Source organism: Cryptomeria japonica, chromosome 10 (assembly GCF_030272615.1).
Source record: "Cryptomeria japonica chromosome 10, Sugi_1.0, whole genome shotgun sequence".
NCBI lineage: Eukaryota > Viridiplantae > Streptophyta > Pinopsida > Cupressales > Cupressaceae > Cryptomeria > Cryptomeria japonica.
In genome coordinates, this window is record NC_081414.1 from 727776550 (window position 1) to 727792178 (window position 15629).

Here is a 15629-nt window from a genome sequence, read left to right on the forward strand (position 1 = left end):
TAACCCGAAATTCGCGAGATAGAAATGGGCAGAATGCATTCCAGCTGTTTAACCAACTTCAATTTGTTCGTAGTTTAATTTTATTTTTATTTTTTTGTGCATTACTTTACAAAAGTTTGAAACTTTTTTAGTGCACTTTGTTGATCTATTCAAATGCCATGACTAGATAAGTAAATGGATTCACATTGACACAAAACAAATATATTCTTAATCCATATATGCATTCATTTCCATGACAATGATAGTACTACATGAGTAATAATAGCAAAATGTTTCTAATTTCTGTACTAAACCTGATCTTACCAATGCGTTTGTAACAATGGCTGTCCCGACTAAACCTTCGCATTCATTTCCATGACAATGATAGTACTTCATGAGTAATAATAGCAGAATGTTTCTAATTTCTGTACCAAACCTGATCTTACCAATGCATTTGTAACAATGGCTGTCCCGACTAAACCTTAGCTATTTTCTTCAATTCTGTACTAGATAGGGTCTGCCTATATTAACTTTTGCTAAATAATGATGCTTAATTATTTGCATAGTTTTTTATGTAAAATCCCAGAGAGATATAAACTGGTGATCTTGTTCCTGTTCTTCTGCGAACTGGTTATGAAAGAGGAGAGAAGACCCAAATGTCACTCCATCTGCCACGTTCATTAGCAAGGTGGGCCAATCAAGCCATGATTCGAGCACCTCCCTTTTGTTATCAGATCTTGCAACATCACCGGATTCAGCTTCATTACTGGCATTATGTAGTGGGAGCTCTAGGTCTGAGAAAGCATTGTAATCATGATCATTGTTGTCGCTGGAGCACATATGGGGCACTTCTTCTTCTTCTGGTTGTTGGGAAGTGGAAAAAGAATATGCAGCTCGTACTGCAGCAGCTTGAATGTCCATTGCAGAGGAAGTTGCAGGGTGAGGAAGGGAGTGAACCGATTCAGGAAAATTGAAACTGGCAGAGTGCCCTCTTAAGGCTAAAGCAGCTGCATCATGTGCACAAGCAGCCATCTCTGGTGTGGGAAATGAGCCCAACCATATCCTCTTCTTCTTCATTGGCTCTCTGATTTCAGATACCCACTGTCCCCACTTCCTCTTTCTAACACCTATATAGATAGGATGCTTTGTTCCCTTCCTATCTTCTTTTCCCATCACTATTACCAGGGCTCAATCAGCTTGCACAAATTCTTCTTAAGGTGACTCCTAGTGAGCGACAGTTGCCATTCCTAAGAAATTACTTGCAGCAACTTGGACTCAACTTCATGGCTAGATTTTATAAAGAAGCAGAATTGAATGGGAAAATCTCTCTGGCTAAACTTAGACCACTCTACTTAAATAGGTGATGCTTAACTTTAATCTCAGAACAGATGAATAATTAATTAATATTGTGTCAAAAATTTACCAACTAAAAAGTGAGAACATATATTGATATCTACCAATGATCTTACAAAGCATAATATTAAAGTTTGGGGAGAAATTATGGGCACCCTGCATGAATAGACTTTGACAACTAAGATCGAACTAACGTTAAATTAAATCAGATCAAAATTCTAGACGCGTGGTACTACTATGTGTTGGTTATGAAATCTAACCATCACATACGACAAAAACTCTTCATTTCCCTGTTTTTTAGTTTGCTGATATGCAGTAGAGGCTTTGTCTACATATTTTGTCTACAAAGTTAATTTGTAAGGTGTACAGAAAATGTCATGTATCATTATTTGGTGAACGACATAATTCTTGTTGTCTATAGATATTTGGTGAACGACATAATTCTTGTTGTCGATAGATATTTGGTGAACGACATAATTCTTGTTGTCATGTATCATTAAATCAACTCACTCGTTTCCGTGGACAGCTGAATGTACGTAGCAAATTAGGGTTTCTATTAAATAGAAAATCAGGTAACATGGTATAGATAAAAGTAACTCTATGGCTTCAAAATTTGTCTATACCTGGAAGACATTCTATATGCTACTTCGACATTGAGTTCCAATGAATCAAGTAACACTTTTTCGTCTCAGCAAGGCAATATTAATTAGGAAATAACTGTGTATTTAGCTTCAAAGAATCCACACACATGGCTTAGCTCGTTTTAATTGTAAAAACATCATTATTAATTTTCATGCATAGTAGAGTTTTAATGTATTTAATGTATATATAATTAATAAACTATTATTAAAATAGTTGATGCTTAATTAATATAGATTGTAAGGAAGTAAGATGCTTTATTATATTATATAACTAATGTTAATATTTATTAATAATCTATCAAATCAAACGTAGGAACAAAGAGGTGAAATTGAAAAGGAGAGGGAAAGGGAGAGGAAGGGATGCACTTATTTAGTTTTTGGGATGATATTAACTTTGATCTTATCGATTAACTAATATTTTTTAATGGAGGGAGGGATCAAAGGAGTGAGGGAGGGGATGAGAGAAAGAGAGACCGAGAAGGAGAGATGTGTTTATCAAATTTCTAGTGTGATGATGAATTTTATATAATTGATTGACTAATCTGATAATAGAAAACCAGATTTTGAGATATAAATTTTGAGCTAAGATAATGGCACTTTAATAAAGACTAAGCCATTATGAGATAATTGATTGACTAATCTAATTTATATGAGATGAAGACTAAGAGTCATACAACTATTACTGACTTATTGTGAATGGTTAATACTAATAATCAACATGTTCCAATAACATAAGACCAATTTAAGTCTCACAACATAGAACTAGAGGAAAAATATAATAAACATGGATTGACAAAAGAAAATGTAATTTGTGGTTTTAATTGGCTTATGGTTTTAAGTGTAAATGTCATTTACTATGGTAAATGAGTCAAATTCAATACTAAAATTATATGCTTATGGCATCTATTCATGGTAATATAAAATAAAGGGCTAAAAATATAGGGTATTCAATAACATCCCATGAATGTTTCTCCACTTTGTTGTCTATGCACACCTACATGTGCATGCAAGAATTAAAAATAAAAAATGAAAATTATCAAGGAATTAGTGCAAAATCTATAGCTTTTATATTTTGAGTATTTAGATACATGTAATTCACTTTGTGCTTATTTTTAGCATGATTTTATTTATGTCCAATAGTAGAGGATAACCCTATGAGTAGCAACAAGTTTATGAACTGACGCTAATAGAGATAGCTTTATAACCATTAGTTTTTTTATTTTTTGGAAGTTATATAGATGATTTGGGATACAAAATAATAAATCATCCAAGTCATGTAAAGAAACCTAATGGAGTATCAATGTATTAAGCATATTGAGATCAACATGCACTTCATTTGGCAGCTCATTCAAGATGGTGTTTTATTTTGGAATGTTTGCCTATGGGACACCAAGTTACAAACATCTTTACTAAACGTTTGACATCTCCGCACTCTCTTTTTTTTTGTTCAATGTTAGGGGCTAAAGGAATTTGTCCTTGGAGGATCTTGAGGAGGCCTCCTTCCTTCATTTCATCTTTTAAGCATTGTCAATTTTTCTCTCTTTTGGATAGGATTTCTCTCCCATATGTATTTTCTCTTTTTCTCCATTTGTGATAGATTGTAATGTATTAGATTATAGTTGTACATGGGTACCTAACATGTCTTCCTTCCCAAGACCCATCTTTCATCTCATATTTCACAGTAATTTCCCTTCCTAAGTTGCACTTAAATGAAGTTGTTGGTGTGAATGTGGTTTAATCCCACTCAGTTACTTAAGTTTACTTAGGTAACCAAAATAACACATTATTAGTTATTATTTTCTACTATTTAATAATGTCTATATGAAATTTTTATTGTTTTTGGTTAAAGTAGCTAGATGGTAGTTGCACATACCTCATCACATCTTCATTATATGTGTAGGGTGTTCATACATTTTGTATCATCTCGATTCATGTGTTTGCATTGTTGAAATATAATCATGAGAGCTGCTTCTCTTTGTTTTTGTGAAGGCTTCTTTTGGTTTGCAATTTATTCTCCTAGTTACTCGAACACAATTGTTGTGCACATACTTGTGCTTATATAATCTATTCTTGCAACATATTTATACCATAAATTGTAAATAAGTCCACATGTAAATTAAAAAATACCCAATGTTGGTTAAAATGGACCCATACTTGAACACATGATAACCTATAACTTTTATATCAAAATGCATAAATCAATTCATTAACAAGTGAAATAAATTAAAAAAAATCAAATAAAATCATAGCTATCCACTATAAGTGTGTCATTTATAAAATAAAATGCTCATTTAAACAAGTATTATTTTCATTGTGAAAAATATTATTCTTGTCTACAACTATTAGGGTAGCAATGTATATGTATTGGAATATTTCGTATTAATAATTTATCATATAACAAATATAAAAGGTCTGTTGGTATTTTGGATTGGTTTTGTCATTGATGTCAACACCTACTATGGAGATCCAACAACATTTACCGAAAAACAAGTAAACTATGCAACAGTTACTGGTATATGGTTCACCGGTAGGATATAATGTTCACTAGTATTTGGAAAAATATGGACGACACTTGGTAATGTCGAAGACATCATGTGGACACCTTGTTTTGAAGAATTAATCATTGGTATTTTCACATTTGCATATTTGCTTTTACCAGCAAATAGGTCCAGGTTATCTAGGGTTACACCGGCAGGTTTATCTTTTCCAGATTAGCATGGCATGCTATGGAGATGATTTATTATTGATGTAAATGCATTAAGCCGACATGTTTAATCGGTTATTGCATCGGATATTATATTGTTTGTAAAATGATTTTATTGTAATATCTTGTAGAGCCGACCTACTAAAATTGGTCTTAGGTTATGGTATAAATGTAAGATCTTATTTGTAAGATCAAGTGTGGAATGTGAAAAAAGAATTCAGTGAATGTATATGCGAGATCAAGCAGAGGTATACACAAAGACATCATATGAAGCTGAAGCAAGGTTTTTGTATAAGCATATCAGCATTACACTGGTACTGAATCCAGCATATGAAGATGTTATTTTGTGTAGTACATTCTTATTGGATTTAACCATCCAACTATAGTCAGTGTGACTCCCATTTTGTGATTGAGCAGTGAGCTCTAGGCTGTTGGCCTTTCTACATGTGCAGACCCCATTTATGTACACTTACTATCTGCAGTAGTATCACTTGATTGTGGGTAAGGTTTCCCACCGTGGTTTTTCCCCTTATAGGGTTTCCACGTATAAATATTGGTGTTATGTCTTGTGGATGACTTTATGTTTATGTTTCATGCATTAATCTTTACCGGTATAGCAATTTACTGTTAACATTGTCTACTGGCATACTTAACTGGTTTACCGGTATTAAGCATTAAGTTGGTTAATTGGTTTTTGGTTTTAATTTATTATACAACTGATTCACCCCCCCTGCCCTCGTAGTTGTCTCCGGGACCTAACAATTTGTATCAGAGCTTAGTCCTCTTTTGCAGAAGTTTAACAACTTGAGGAGATCCAATGTCTACAAATTACTTCAGGAAGGACAGTTCTAAACTTGATGGAACCAACTATGGGATATGGAAGATCAAAATGGAGACACATCTGAATTGGATTGGTAAAGACATCTAGGAAGTTACAAAGAATGGTTATACTGTTGTTGTAGCTGGTCAGACTACTCCAACTACCTTAGCCAAAGATGAAGAAAATGATTGCAAAGCAAGAGAAGCACTTTTGAGTGCATTATTAGATCAACAAATCATGGGATTATCAGATAGGTCTACTGCTAAAGCTATTTGGGATCATTTGGAAACACTAAATGAAGGAGATTCTATAGTTAAGATTGCAAAACTTGAAAGCTTGCGAGTCAGGTATGAACATCTGAAAATGGAAGAAGATGAAAGGATTTCTGCTTTTTTGAAAAGAGTAAATGAAATTGTTTTGGGTATTAAATGTTGTGGAGGAACTCTGAGTGAGGATGAAATTGTTTCAAAAATCTTAAGAGGTTTGCCACTGGCATATAAAATGAAGGTTACTACTATAAATGAGTTGAGAACAATGCCTAATACATCAGTAACTAGGGATACATTAATTGGAAAACTTTCAGCCTTTGAAATTGAGGAATTTGGTCCTTTTGCTACTATAAAGATAGATTTGGCCTTTAAAGAATCAACATCATCTGCTCCATCATTTGACAAATCAGACTAGAGAGCCTTTTATGCAAGAGAACTTGAAGAAACCAGGAAGGAGAATGAAGAGCTTGAAGAACTTGAAGCATTATTTGCAAGGAAAATGCCAAAAGGTCCAATTAGAAGTAAGTATGAAGGTAAAGCACCCTTTAAATGTTTTAACTGCAATAAGATTTGTCATATGGCTTCAAGATGCCCTGATAGACATGCTAGAGTAAGAGAAGAAGCTAGAAGAACATACAAGCCTAATCCTAAATATCAGAGATACAGATTTAAGAAGAACAAAGACAAATCTTGTTACATTGTTGATGAAGGTGTGACTGATGATTCTAATGAGGATCCAACAGACAATGGATGGGTTTTTATTTCTATAACAGAAGATCAACCAGCACCTACCGCTCAACCGGTAGAACAAGCCCTAGTAGCTAAAGTTGAAGAAAAGGATGAATGGATCATTGATTCAGGATGCTCACATCATATGACTGGAGACAAAGGTAAATTCTTGAACTTTCAAGAATACAATGGAGGTTTAGTAAGATTTGGAGATGACAAAGCCTGTTCAATCAAAGGTAAGGGTTCAATATCTCTTGATGGTAAGCATAACACTAACAATGTCTACTATGTTGAAGGATTAAAGAATAATCTTTTAAGTGTTGGTCAATTAGTTGAGAAGGGATTTCAGTTACAATTTAAAAATGGAAAATGCAAAATCATGAATAGAACTAGTTTGGAAATTGCAACCGGTAATCAGACTAGAGGCAATATCTTTCATTTGAATAACAGTGAAAAGGCATGCTTAATTGCACATATAGATGAAAGTTGGTTATGGCATAAGAGACTATGTCATGTAAACTTTGATTGCATGATAAAAATCGGTACTTCTAAGGCAGTTAGAGATCTATCTAAAATTGTGAAACCTCAGAATACAATTTATAAGGAATGTCAATTTGGAAAAGAAGTTAGAGCTAGTTTCAAAAGTATTCCAGAAAAATCCAATAATTCTCTTGATTTAATTCACACTGATCTATGTGGTCCAACTAGAACTAGAAGCTTACAAGGTGATAGATATTTCATGCTAATTATTGATGATTATTCTAGAATGTGTTGGGTTACTTTTCTCAGAGAGAAATCAGAAGCACTTGGGAAGTTCAAACTATTCAAAGCAATGGTTGAAAATGAAACTGGTAAGAAAATCAAATGTTTAAGATCAGATCAAGGAGGAGAATTCACATCTAAGGACTTTAATACATTCTGTGAAGTGAATGGAATTAGAAGACAGTTATCAGTACCTCGGACACCATAGCAGAATGGAGATGTTGAAAGGAAAAATAGAACTATCTTGGATGCAGCAGGAAGTATGTTACCAGAAGCAAATCTACCATGTGTGTATTGGAGAGAGGCAATTAGCACTATTGTCTATACATTCAACAAAGTTCACATCAAAGGTGAAACTGGTAAGACCCCTCATGAACTATGGTTTGGTAATACTCCTACTCTTAAGTATTTCAAAATTTTTGGAAGTAAATGTTATATTAGAAGAGATGAGTATATTGGAAAATTTGATCCTAGAAGTGATGAAGGAATATTTCTTGGTTATTCATCTAAAAGAAAGGCATATAGATGTTTTAAGAAGAGGTTGCAGAAAATTGTTGGGAGTACAAATGTAAAGATTGATGAACAATTTAGAAAAACTTCAAGGTATATAGACTCTGAACCAGCAACAGAAATTGTGACAAATGAACCTATACTGAATCCACCAATACAGAATGAAGATCTAGTTACTCTGGTATCATCAGAGGATTACACAGTAATTGAAGAACAACAACAAACTAAGACACCTTGATATGTAAGATTGAATCATTTTGAAGATCGGATAATTGGAAATAAATTTAAAGGAGTTATGACAAGAGGAAGATTGGCAAGTCAAGAGGTATGTCTTATTTCTTAAATTGAACCATCATCTATCAATGAGGCATGTGAAGATAAATTTTGGATTAAAGTTATGGAAGAAGAATTAGGACAAATTGAGAAAAATAATACTTGGACATTAGTTCCCCGGCCTAAAGATAAAAATGTAATTGGAACCAAATGGGTATTTCGAAACAAACTTAATGAAGATGGTAAGGTTGTCAGAAATAAAGTAAGACTAGTGTGTAAGGGATATTCTCAGAATGAAGGAGTTGATTACAATGAAACCTTTGCACTGATAGCCAGAATTGAGGCAGTTAGATTATTCTTGGCTTTTGTGGCTCACAAGGATTACAAAGTTTATCAAATGGATATTAAATGTGCATTTTTGAATGGACATCTTGAAGAGGAAGTATATATTGAACAACCTGATGGATTTTCTTTGACAGATGACAACAATATGGTTTGTAGGTTAAGAAAAGCTCTGTATGGATTGAAACAAGCCCCAAGAGCTTGGTGTGCAAGGTTGGATAAGTATCTTTTAAAGATTGGTTTTACTAAAGGAAGTGCAGATAGCAATTTATATTACAAAATAACTAATGAGGACATCTTGATTATTGAAGTATTTGTTGATGATATAATCTTTGGAGGAGAAGATGGATTATGTAAGGAATTTTCTATTAAAATGCAACAAGAATTTGAAATGTCTATGATTGGAGAAATAAAATTCTTTTTAGGATTACAGATTTCATAGACTGATAAAGGTATATTTTTTAGTCAATCCAAGTACTTGAGAGAATTGCTAAAGAAATTTGGGATGGAGAACTCTAAACCAGTAAGCACACCTATGACTACAAATGACAAATTATCTCAAATGGATGAATCTACACCTGTTAATCCAACTAGACACAAATCTATGATAGGAGGTTTACTATATTTGACACAATCCAGGCTTGATATTATGAATGCAATATGTATTATTTCTAGATTTCAAAGTAATCCTAGGGAAAATCATGAATCAACAGTGAAAAGGATTTTCCGGTACTTACAAGGCACAACAAATCTTGGATTATGGTATCCTAAAGATAAAATTTTTGACTTATGTGCATACACAGATGCAAATTGGGCAGGAGATGTAGATGATAGAAAGAGCACCATTGGAGGAGCATTCTTTCTTGGAAAGAGATTAGTTTCTTGGTTGAGTAAGAAACAAAGTTGTACATCTTTATCAACAGTAGAATCACAATATGTTGCAGTAGCAACTAACTGTACACAGGTATTATGGCTTAAGCAAATATTGAAAGACATAAAGGTAAAATGCAAGGAACCCATTACTATACATTGTGATAACATTGTAACAATTGATATATCTAAGAATCCAGTATTACATTTTAAAACAAAACATGTTTCTATCAAACTAAATTTTCTAAGGGAAAAAGTTGAAGAAAAGGAGATAAAACTGGTTTATGTGAATACTAAAGAACAACTTGCAGATATTTTTACAAAACCTTTGCCTAAGGAGACTTTTGAATATCTCAGAGATCAGCTTGGACTCATACCACCACTGGTAGAGACTTAGACAGTTGATGATTGTCATCAACCGACAGAATTAAAAAGACAAACCTTTTACTCTGATATTTGATGAGGAAGCTACTTCTCAGGGGGAGTAGTTGGTATTTTGTATGGACTTGAATTTTGTAGCTTTGGCATTTGATGTCAAAGGGGGAGAGATATCTATGGAAAAACACATTATCTTTTGAGGAGAGTTTGGTATTGAAAATAAATCTTTGGATAAACACATGTTGCTCCCAGGGGGAGAAATGGAGATTGTTGGTTTTTGATATCTAGCATTTCTGTTTTGGCACTTTGATGGTTTTTCCATCTTGTGTTGCCATCAATGCCAAAGGGGGAGATTGTTGGTATTTTGGTATGGTTTTGTCATTGATGTCAACACCTACTTTGGAGATCCAGTAACATTCACCGGCAAGCAAGTAAACAATGCAATAGTTACTGGTATATGGTTCACCGGCAGGATATAATGTTCATCGGTATTTGGAAAAATATGGAAGACACTTGGTAATGTCAAAGACATCATGTGGAAACTTTTTTTTGAAGAATTAATAATTGGTATATTCACATTTGCATATTTGCTTTTACTAGCAAATAGGTCCAAGTTATCTAGCGTTACACCGGCAGGTTTATCTTTTCCAGATCAACATGGCATGCTATGGAGATGATTTATTATTGATGTAAATGCATTAAGCCAAAATTTTTAATCAGTTATTGCATCAGATATTATATTGTTTGTAAAATGATTTTATTGTAATATCTTGTAGAGCCGACCTACTAAAATTGGTCTTAGGGTATGGTATAAATGTAAGATCTTATTTGTAAGATCAAGTGTGGAATGAGAAAAAAGAATTGAGTGAAGGTATATGTGAGATCAAGAAGAGGTATACACGAAGACATCATTTGAAGGTGAAGCAAGGTTTTTGTATAAGCATATAAGCATTACATCGGTACTGAATCCAGCATATGAAGATACTATTTTGTGCAGTACATTCTTATTGGATTTAACCATCCAACTATAGTCAGTGTGACCCCCATTTTGTGATTGAGCAGTGAGCTCTAGGCTATTGGCCTTTCTGCATGTCCAGACCCCATTTATGTACACTTACTATCTACAGTAGTATCATCTGATTGTGGGTAAGGTTTCCCACCATGGTTTTTCCCCTTATAGGGTTTCCACATACAAATATTGGTGTTATGTGTTGTGGATGACTTTATGTTTATGTTTCATGCATTAATCTTTACCAGTATAGCAATTTACTATTAGCACTGTCTACTGACATACTTAACTGGTTTACCGGTATTAAGCATTAAGTTGGTTAATTGGTTTTTTGTTTGAATTTATTAGACAATTAATTCACACCCCCCCCCCCCCCCTCTCTGTTGTCTCTAGTACCTAACAAGGTCAACACAATAAATACCATGTATTTTTTAATGAAATATGAAGGATTGTCAAAAGGTTTTAATGTTCAATTATCCGTTGATTAGTGTGTGCATAATACATGTCATACATGAAAATGGATTTTTGCTCATCCTCCCCATCCCCAAATTCAAGCCTCCATCTCCTACCTTTGGTGACTAGTAGAAATGACCTCCCTAATGGCTCTCCCATCAATGCTTTTCCTTTCTACAAACTGGTGGTGGACATTTCTATCTCAAAGTAGTTCCCCTCATAGAAAAATCGAGCTACTATATCTATTGCAATTGCTTCTCTTAATTCTTCTATCTCAGAGTAGATCCCCTCATAGAAAACTCTAGCTACTATATCACGGCCTATTGGGAAATGGAGGGAAACCACTTTTATAGTGTACATATGCAGGGACAAGTTCTAGAGATGACATTTGATATGACTGTCACCTTGTTCTAGGCAAGTACAGGAGCAACCCGGCTAGAGGAGACAGGGTGAAATTGATGTGCAAAGTGTAGGGGTGAATGCCAAACCACCATCTAAGATTTTTGATGGGTCCATGAAGTTAGTATAGATTTTATAATGCAAAGGGAAGCCTTGAAAAATTTATTTGTTTCCCAAACACCAACTTGACCAATCACTGTCGGCTGGAAGGCCTAGAAACCCTTCAAAACCCTCATTTTGGGGTTAGAACATTGAATGGTGGGATAAGGAGCTAAAACCACAAAAATAACTTAAGGTTAGGTGTAACTTCAAAGAAAATACAAACTTTCTATGTGGTCTTTTGGACCATTTTCCTCCAAGCCCTAGAAAACCGTATTTTGGAGGCCTAATTGGGGCTCTTTCCTTGTAGCCCTTTTCTAGGCAAAATGGTGAAATATGTAAGGAGGGAAAAGAAAGGAAACCTTTAAAGGACCCAAAAGGCATTCAAAACATGTTAGTAGCCACCTCCATGCCTCTACATCAACTCATAATAGTAGGAGGTCAATTTGACAAGTTGAAGACAAGACATCCATGATGAGCACATGGGAAGCATTGTGAATTGTTAGGGTTCCTAGGTAAAACACTTGAAGCAAACACCTTGGAATGGTTAAGAAGAAAGCCCTGTAATAGATTGAGAAGGACTTGGAGGTCTAGAGTGCAATTAGGTCTCGAGAGTTGATGGAATTGAGCAACACCAACTAGGTGAACCCCATCAAATTGGTATCAGAGCCTATAAGATTTGGGCTAGGTGAGTAGATGTCCTCAGTGGAATCTATAGGAGAAAATAGCATGGTGACCAATGCAGAGGTGGAAAAGAAACTGGATGATTAGGCAGAAGAAAATAGACTCCTGAAGGAGAAGTTGCTAGAACTAGAGAGTAAGCTTGGTGAGACTGAAACCAAGGCAGACGAAGTGTTGGTAAAGGTTGAAGGAGCAGAAGGGATGACTAAAGAAGTGTTAGAGATAGACAAAGTACTTGAACCTAATCCTATCTTAGAGAAAGAACCTTTCCTAAAGGCATTGAAGGCCTTGAGTGGTAAATCACTAGAAGGATTGCCATTGTTCACTGGTAAGATGGAGGCAGAAGTGGTCCTAGAATGGATCGAAGGCATGGAGAACCATTTTGAATGTGAAGGCATAACTAAAGCCCAGAGAGTCAAGGTATCCAAGTCAAGGATGAGAGGAGCTACTCTCACATGGTGGAAATTTGTGCAACATGAGAGGAAGAAAATGGGCAAAGAACCCATCTCCTCTTGGAAATGGGTGTTAGTCAAAATCAAAGAAGTCTATCTCCCTGATGACTGTGAAGTGCAAATTCATAGGAAGAGGCAAAACTTAAGACAAAAAGACCTTGATGTTAGTATCTATACAGAGGAGTTTCACAAACTTAGCCTTAGATCTCATACGGTGGAAGAAGAGAGTCTCAAGGTTGCTAGGTACCTAAATGGTCTACGGTGGAACATCCAGGAGGAAATTAGTCTAATGAGTCCAAAAATAGTCCAGCAAACCTATCAACTTGCCCTTAAGGTGGAAGAAAAATTGAAAAGAATACATGACTCAAGCAACAATAGGGGCAGAGGTATAGGAAAAGATAATAGAGGCCATAGGGGAGGCTTTGGAGGAAGAAGTTCTGAACAAATAACATAGGGAGAGTCTAAACTCACTGAGCAACAAGATAGTGGCACTAGTAGAGGAGGATTCAATAGAGGAAGGGGATCAAATAGTGGTTTTAGAGGAAGATCTAGTGGACAAGGTAGAGGTTCCTCATATTTTGCAACAATGAAGTGTTACCATTGTAACCAACTTGGTCATCTAGCATATAGGTGCCTAGAGAAGGGATCATCATCACATGGTGATGAAAGAAGAGTGAACTATCTTCAAGAAGAGTCTTTAAGCAACAAGACTTCAAAGGTTGCCTTAGAGTCAAAGGTAGGTGACAACTTGATGATAAGGAGAACTTTGATCAAAGAACCAGTCGAAGAAGAGCCAAGCCAAAGAAGGTCCTTATTTAGGATAAATGCAAGATTGTGGATAAATTTTGTAAAGTGATCAATTATTCAGGGTCAACGGACAAGATTGTGTTAGAAGAGGCAGTGAGTAATCTCAAATTGCAAAGGATACCTCACAACAACCCATATAGAGTCACTTGGTTGAGCAAAGGCCAACATGTTCTAGTTAATGAGCAAGCATGGGTGGATTTTACCATTAGGAGGTATAAGGACAAGGTGTTATGTGATGTCCTACCCATTGATGCATGTCATCTTATTTTGGGAAGACCATGGTAATTTGATAGACAAGATATCCATGATGGAGCCAAGAATGCATACTCATTCAAGAAAGATGGAGTCACATTCAAGATTCAATTTATCCTTGAGGAAGGTGAAAAGAGGGTAGCAGGTCCTAATGTTCTTTTGGTAAGTGAAAAATAGTTCTTGAAGACACTTGAAGAAGTGAAGGTATAGGGTTTGCACTAGTAATGAAGCCTAAAGTGGAAGACAAGAAAGAGCAGCCAGAATTACCAATAGAGGTTCAAGATTTGTTGAAAAAATTCAAAGGCATAGAAAGTGATAGACAGCCAACCACCTTACCTCCTAAAAGAACCATAAGACATCAAATAGACTTCATTCTTGGAGCATCCTTACCTAGCAAGGGGACTTACAAAATGACTCCCCAACAAAATGTTGAGATTGCCAAGCAAATCCAAGAGCGCTTAGACCAAGACCTAATTAGGAAAAGCATTAGCCCTTGTGCTGTCCCTAACATGTTAGCCCCAAAGAAAGGTGGTACTTGGAGATTGTGTAATGATTCCAGAGCTATAAATAGGATCACCATCAGATATAGGTTCCCAATTCCTAGAATAGAAGACCTAATGGATTGTTTAGGGGAAGCCAAGTACTTTACCAAGATTGACCTTAAAAATGGATATCACCAAATTAGGATTAAGGAGGGTGATGATTGGAAAACTACCTTTAAGACTACATAGGGTCTCTATGAGTGGCTTGTAATGCCATTTGGCTTATCCAATGCTCCAAGAACCTTCATGAGACTCGTGAATGAGGTGATGAAGCACTTCATAGGTAAATTTGTGGTGGTATACCTAGATGATATTCTCATTTTCAGTAAGGATAGGGCAGATCATATGAATCATTTGCAAGATGTATTACAAAGATTATATGATGAAAAGCTAACCATGAACTTGGATAAGTGTCAATTTGTTAGGTAAGAGTTGATTTACCTTGGGTTTGTGTTGTCTCAAGGAAACCTCAAGATGGATCCTAGCAAGGTTGAAGCCATAGTAAATTGGCCTACTCCTAAGTCAGCAACTGAGGTGAGAACCTTCCATGGACTAGCTCAGTACTATAGGAAGTTCACTAGGCAATTAAGTGCTATATGTGCACCAATGTTAGACACCATTAGAGGTAGAATGATGGCAAAGTTTTAGTGGAGTGAACAAGCAAACAAAGGTATTGAAACCTTGAAGGAGAAGATAGCTACTCAAGTGGTGCTAATGTTGCCTAGTTTTGATAAACTTTTCATAGTGGAATGTAATCCAAGCAATGTTGCAGTAGGTGATTTCCTAAGCCAAGAAAAAAGACTAGTAGCCTTCCATAGTGAGAAGATAATTGATTCCAAGAGGAAGTACTCCTCTTATGATCTTGAGTTATATGCTTTAGTGTAGTCTTTGAGGAAGTGGAGACATTATCTCCTTCCTAAGGAATTTGTACTCTATACAGATATCCAAGCATTGAGTTTTCTAAACTCAGAAGACAAACTTAGTCATAAACACATGAAATGGGATGAGTACATGCAGGCCTACACATTCACAACTAAGCACAAGAAAGGGCAGTTAAACTGGGTTGTTAATGCATTAAGCAGGAGACTTTTGACATTCCAAGAAATCCAAATAAGGAGCATAGGTGTTGATAGTTTTAGAGACTTGTACCTAAAGAGTGAAGACTTCCAAAATGCGTACAAGGTGTGTAAGAAGTATCAAAATCACTTCCATAGTGAGCATTCTGATTTTACTTTGCAAAATGTACTATTTTTTAGAGGTGGGAAGCTTTGTGTGCCTAGAGGCTTAATGAGAGAAAATCTCATA

The 15629-nt window shown here is 35.4% G+C and overlaps 1 protein-coding gene across 1 annotated transcript; it reads right to left on the reverse strand.

The window, feature by feature from the left end:
- Positions 1-202: 202 nt before the first annotated feature.
- LOC131045568 (ethylene-responsive transcription factor ERF039-like) lies at positions 203-1276 on the reverse strand. Its single transcript, XM_057979166.2, has one exon. The coding sequence runs from the start codon at positions 1150-1152 to the stop codon at positions 550-552; it is 603 nt and encodes a 200-aa protein (XP_057835149.1). The 5' UTR covers positions 1153-1276; the 3' UTR covers positions 203-549.
- Positions 1277-15629: the final 14353 nt, after the last annotated feature.

Bases quoted from the DNA above. Each gene is read 5' to 3' on its own strand.
- LOC131045568 (XM_057979166.2), bottom strand. From the start codon at position 1,152: ATGGGAAAAGAAGATAGGAAGGGAACAAAGCATCCTATCTATATAGGT.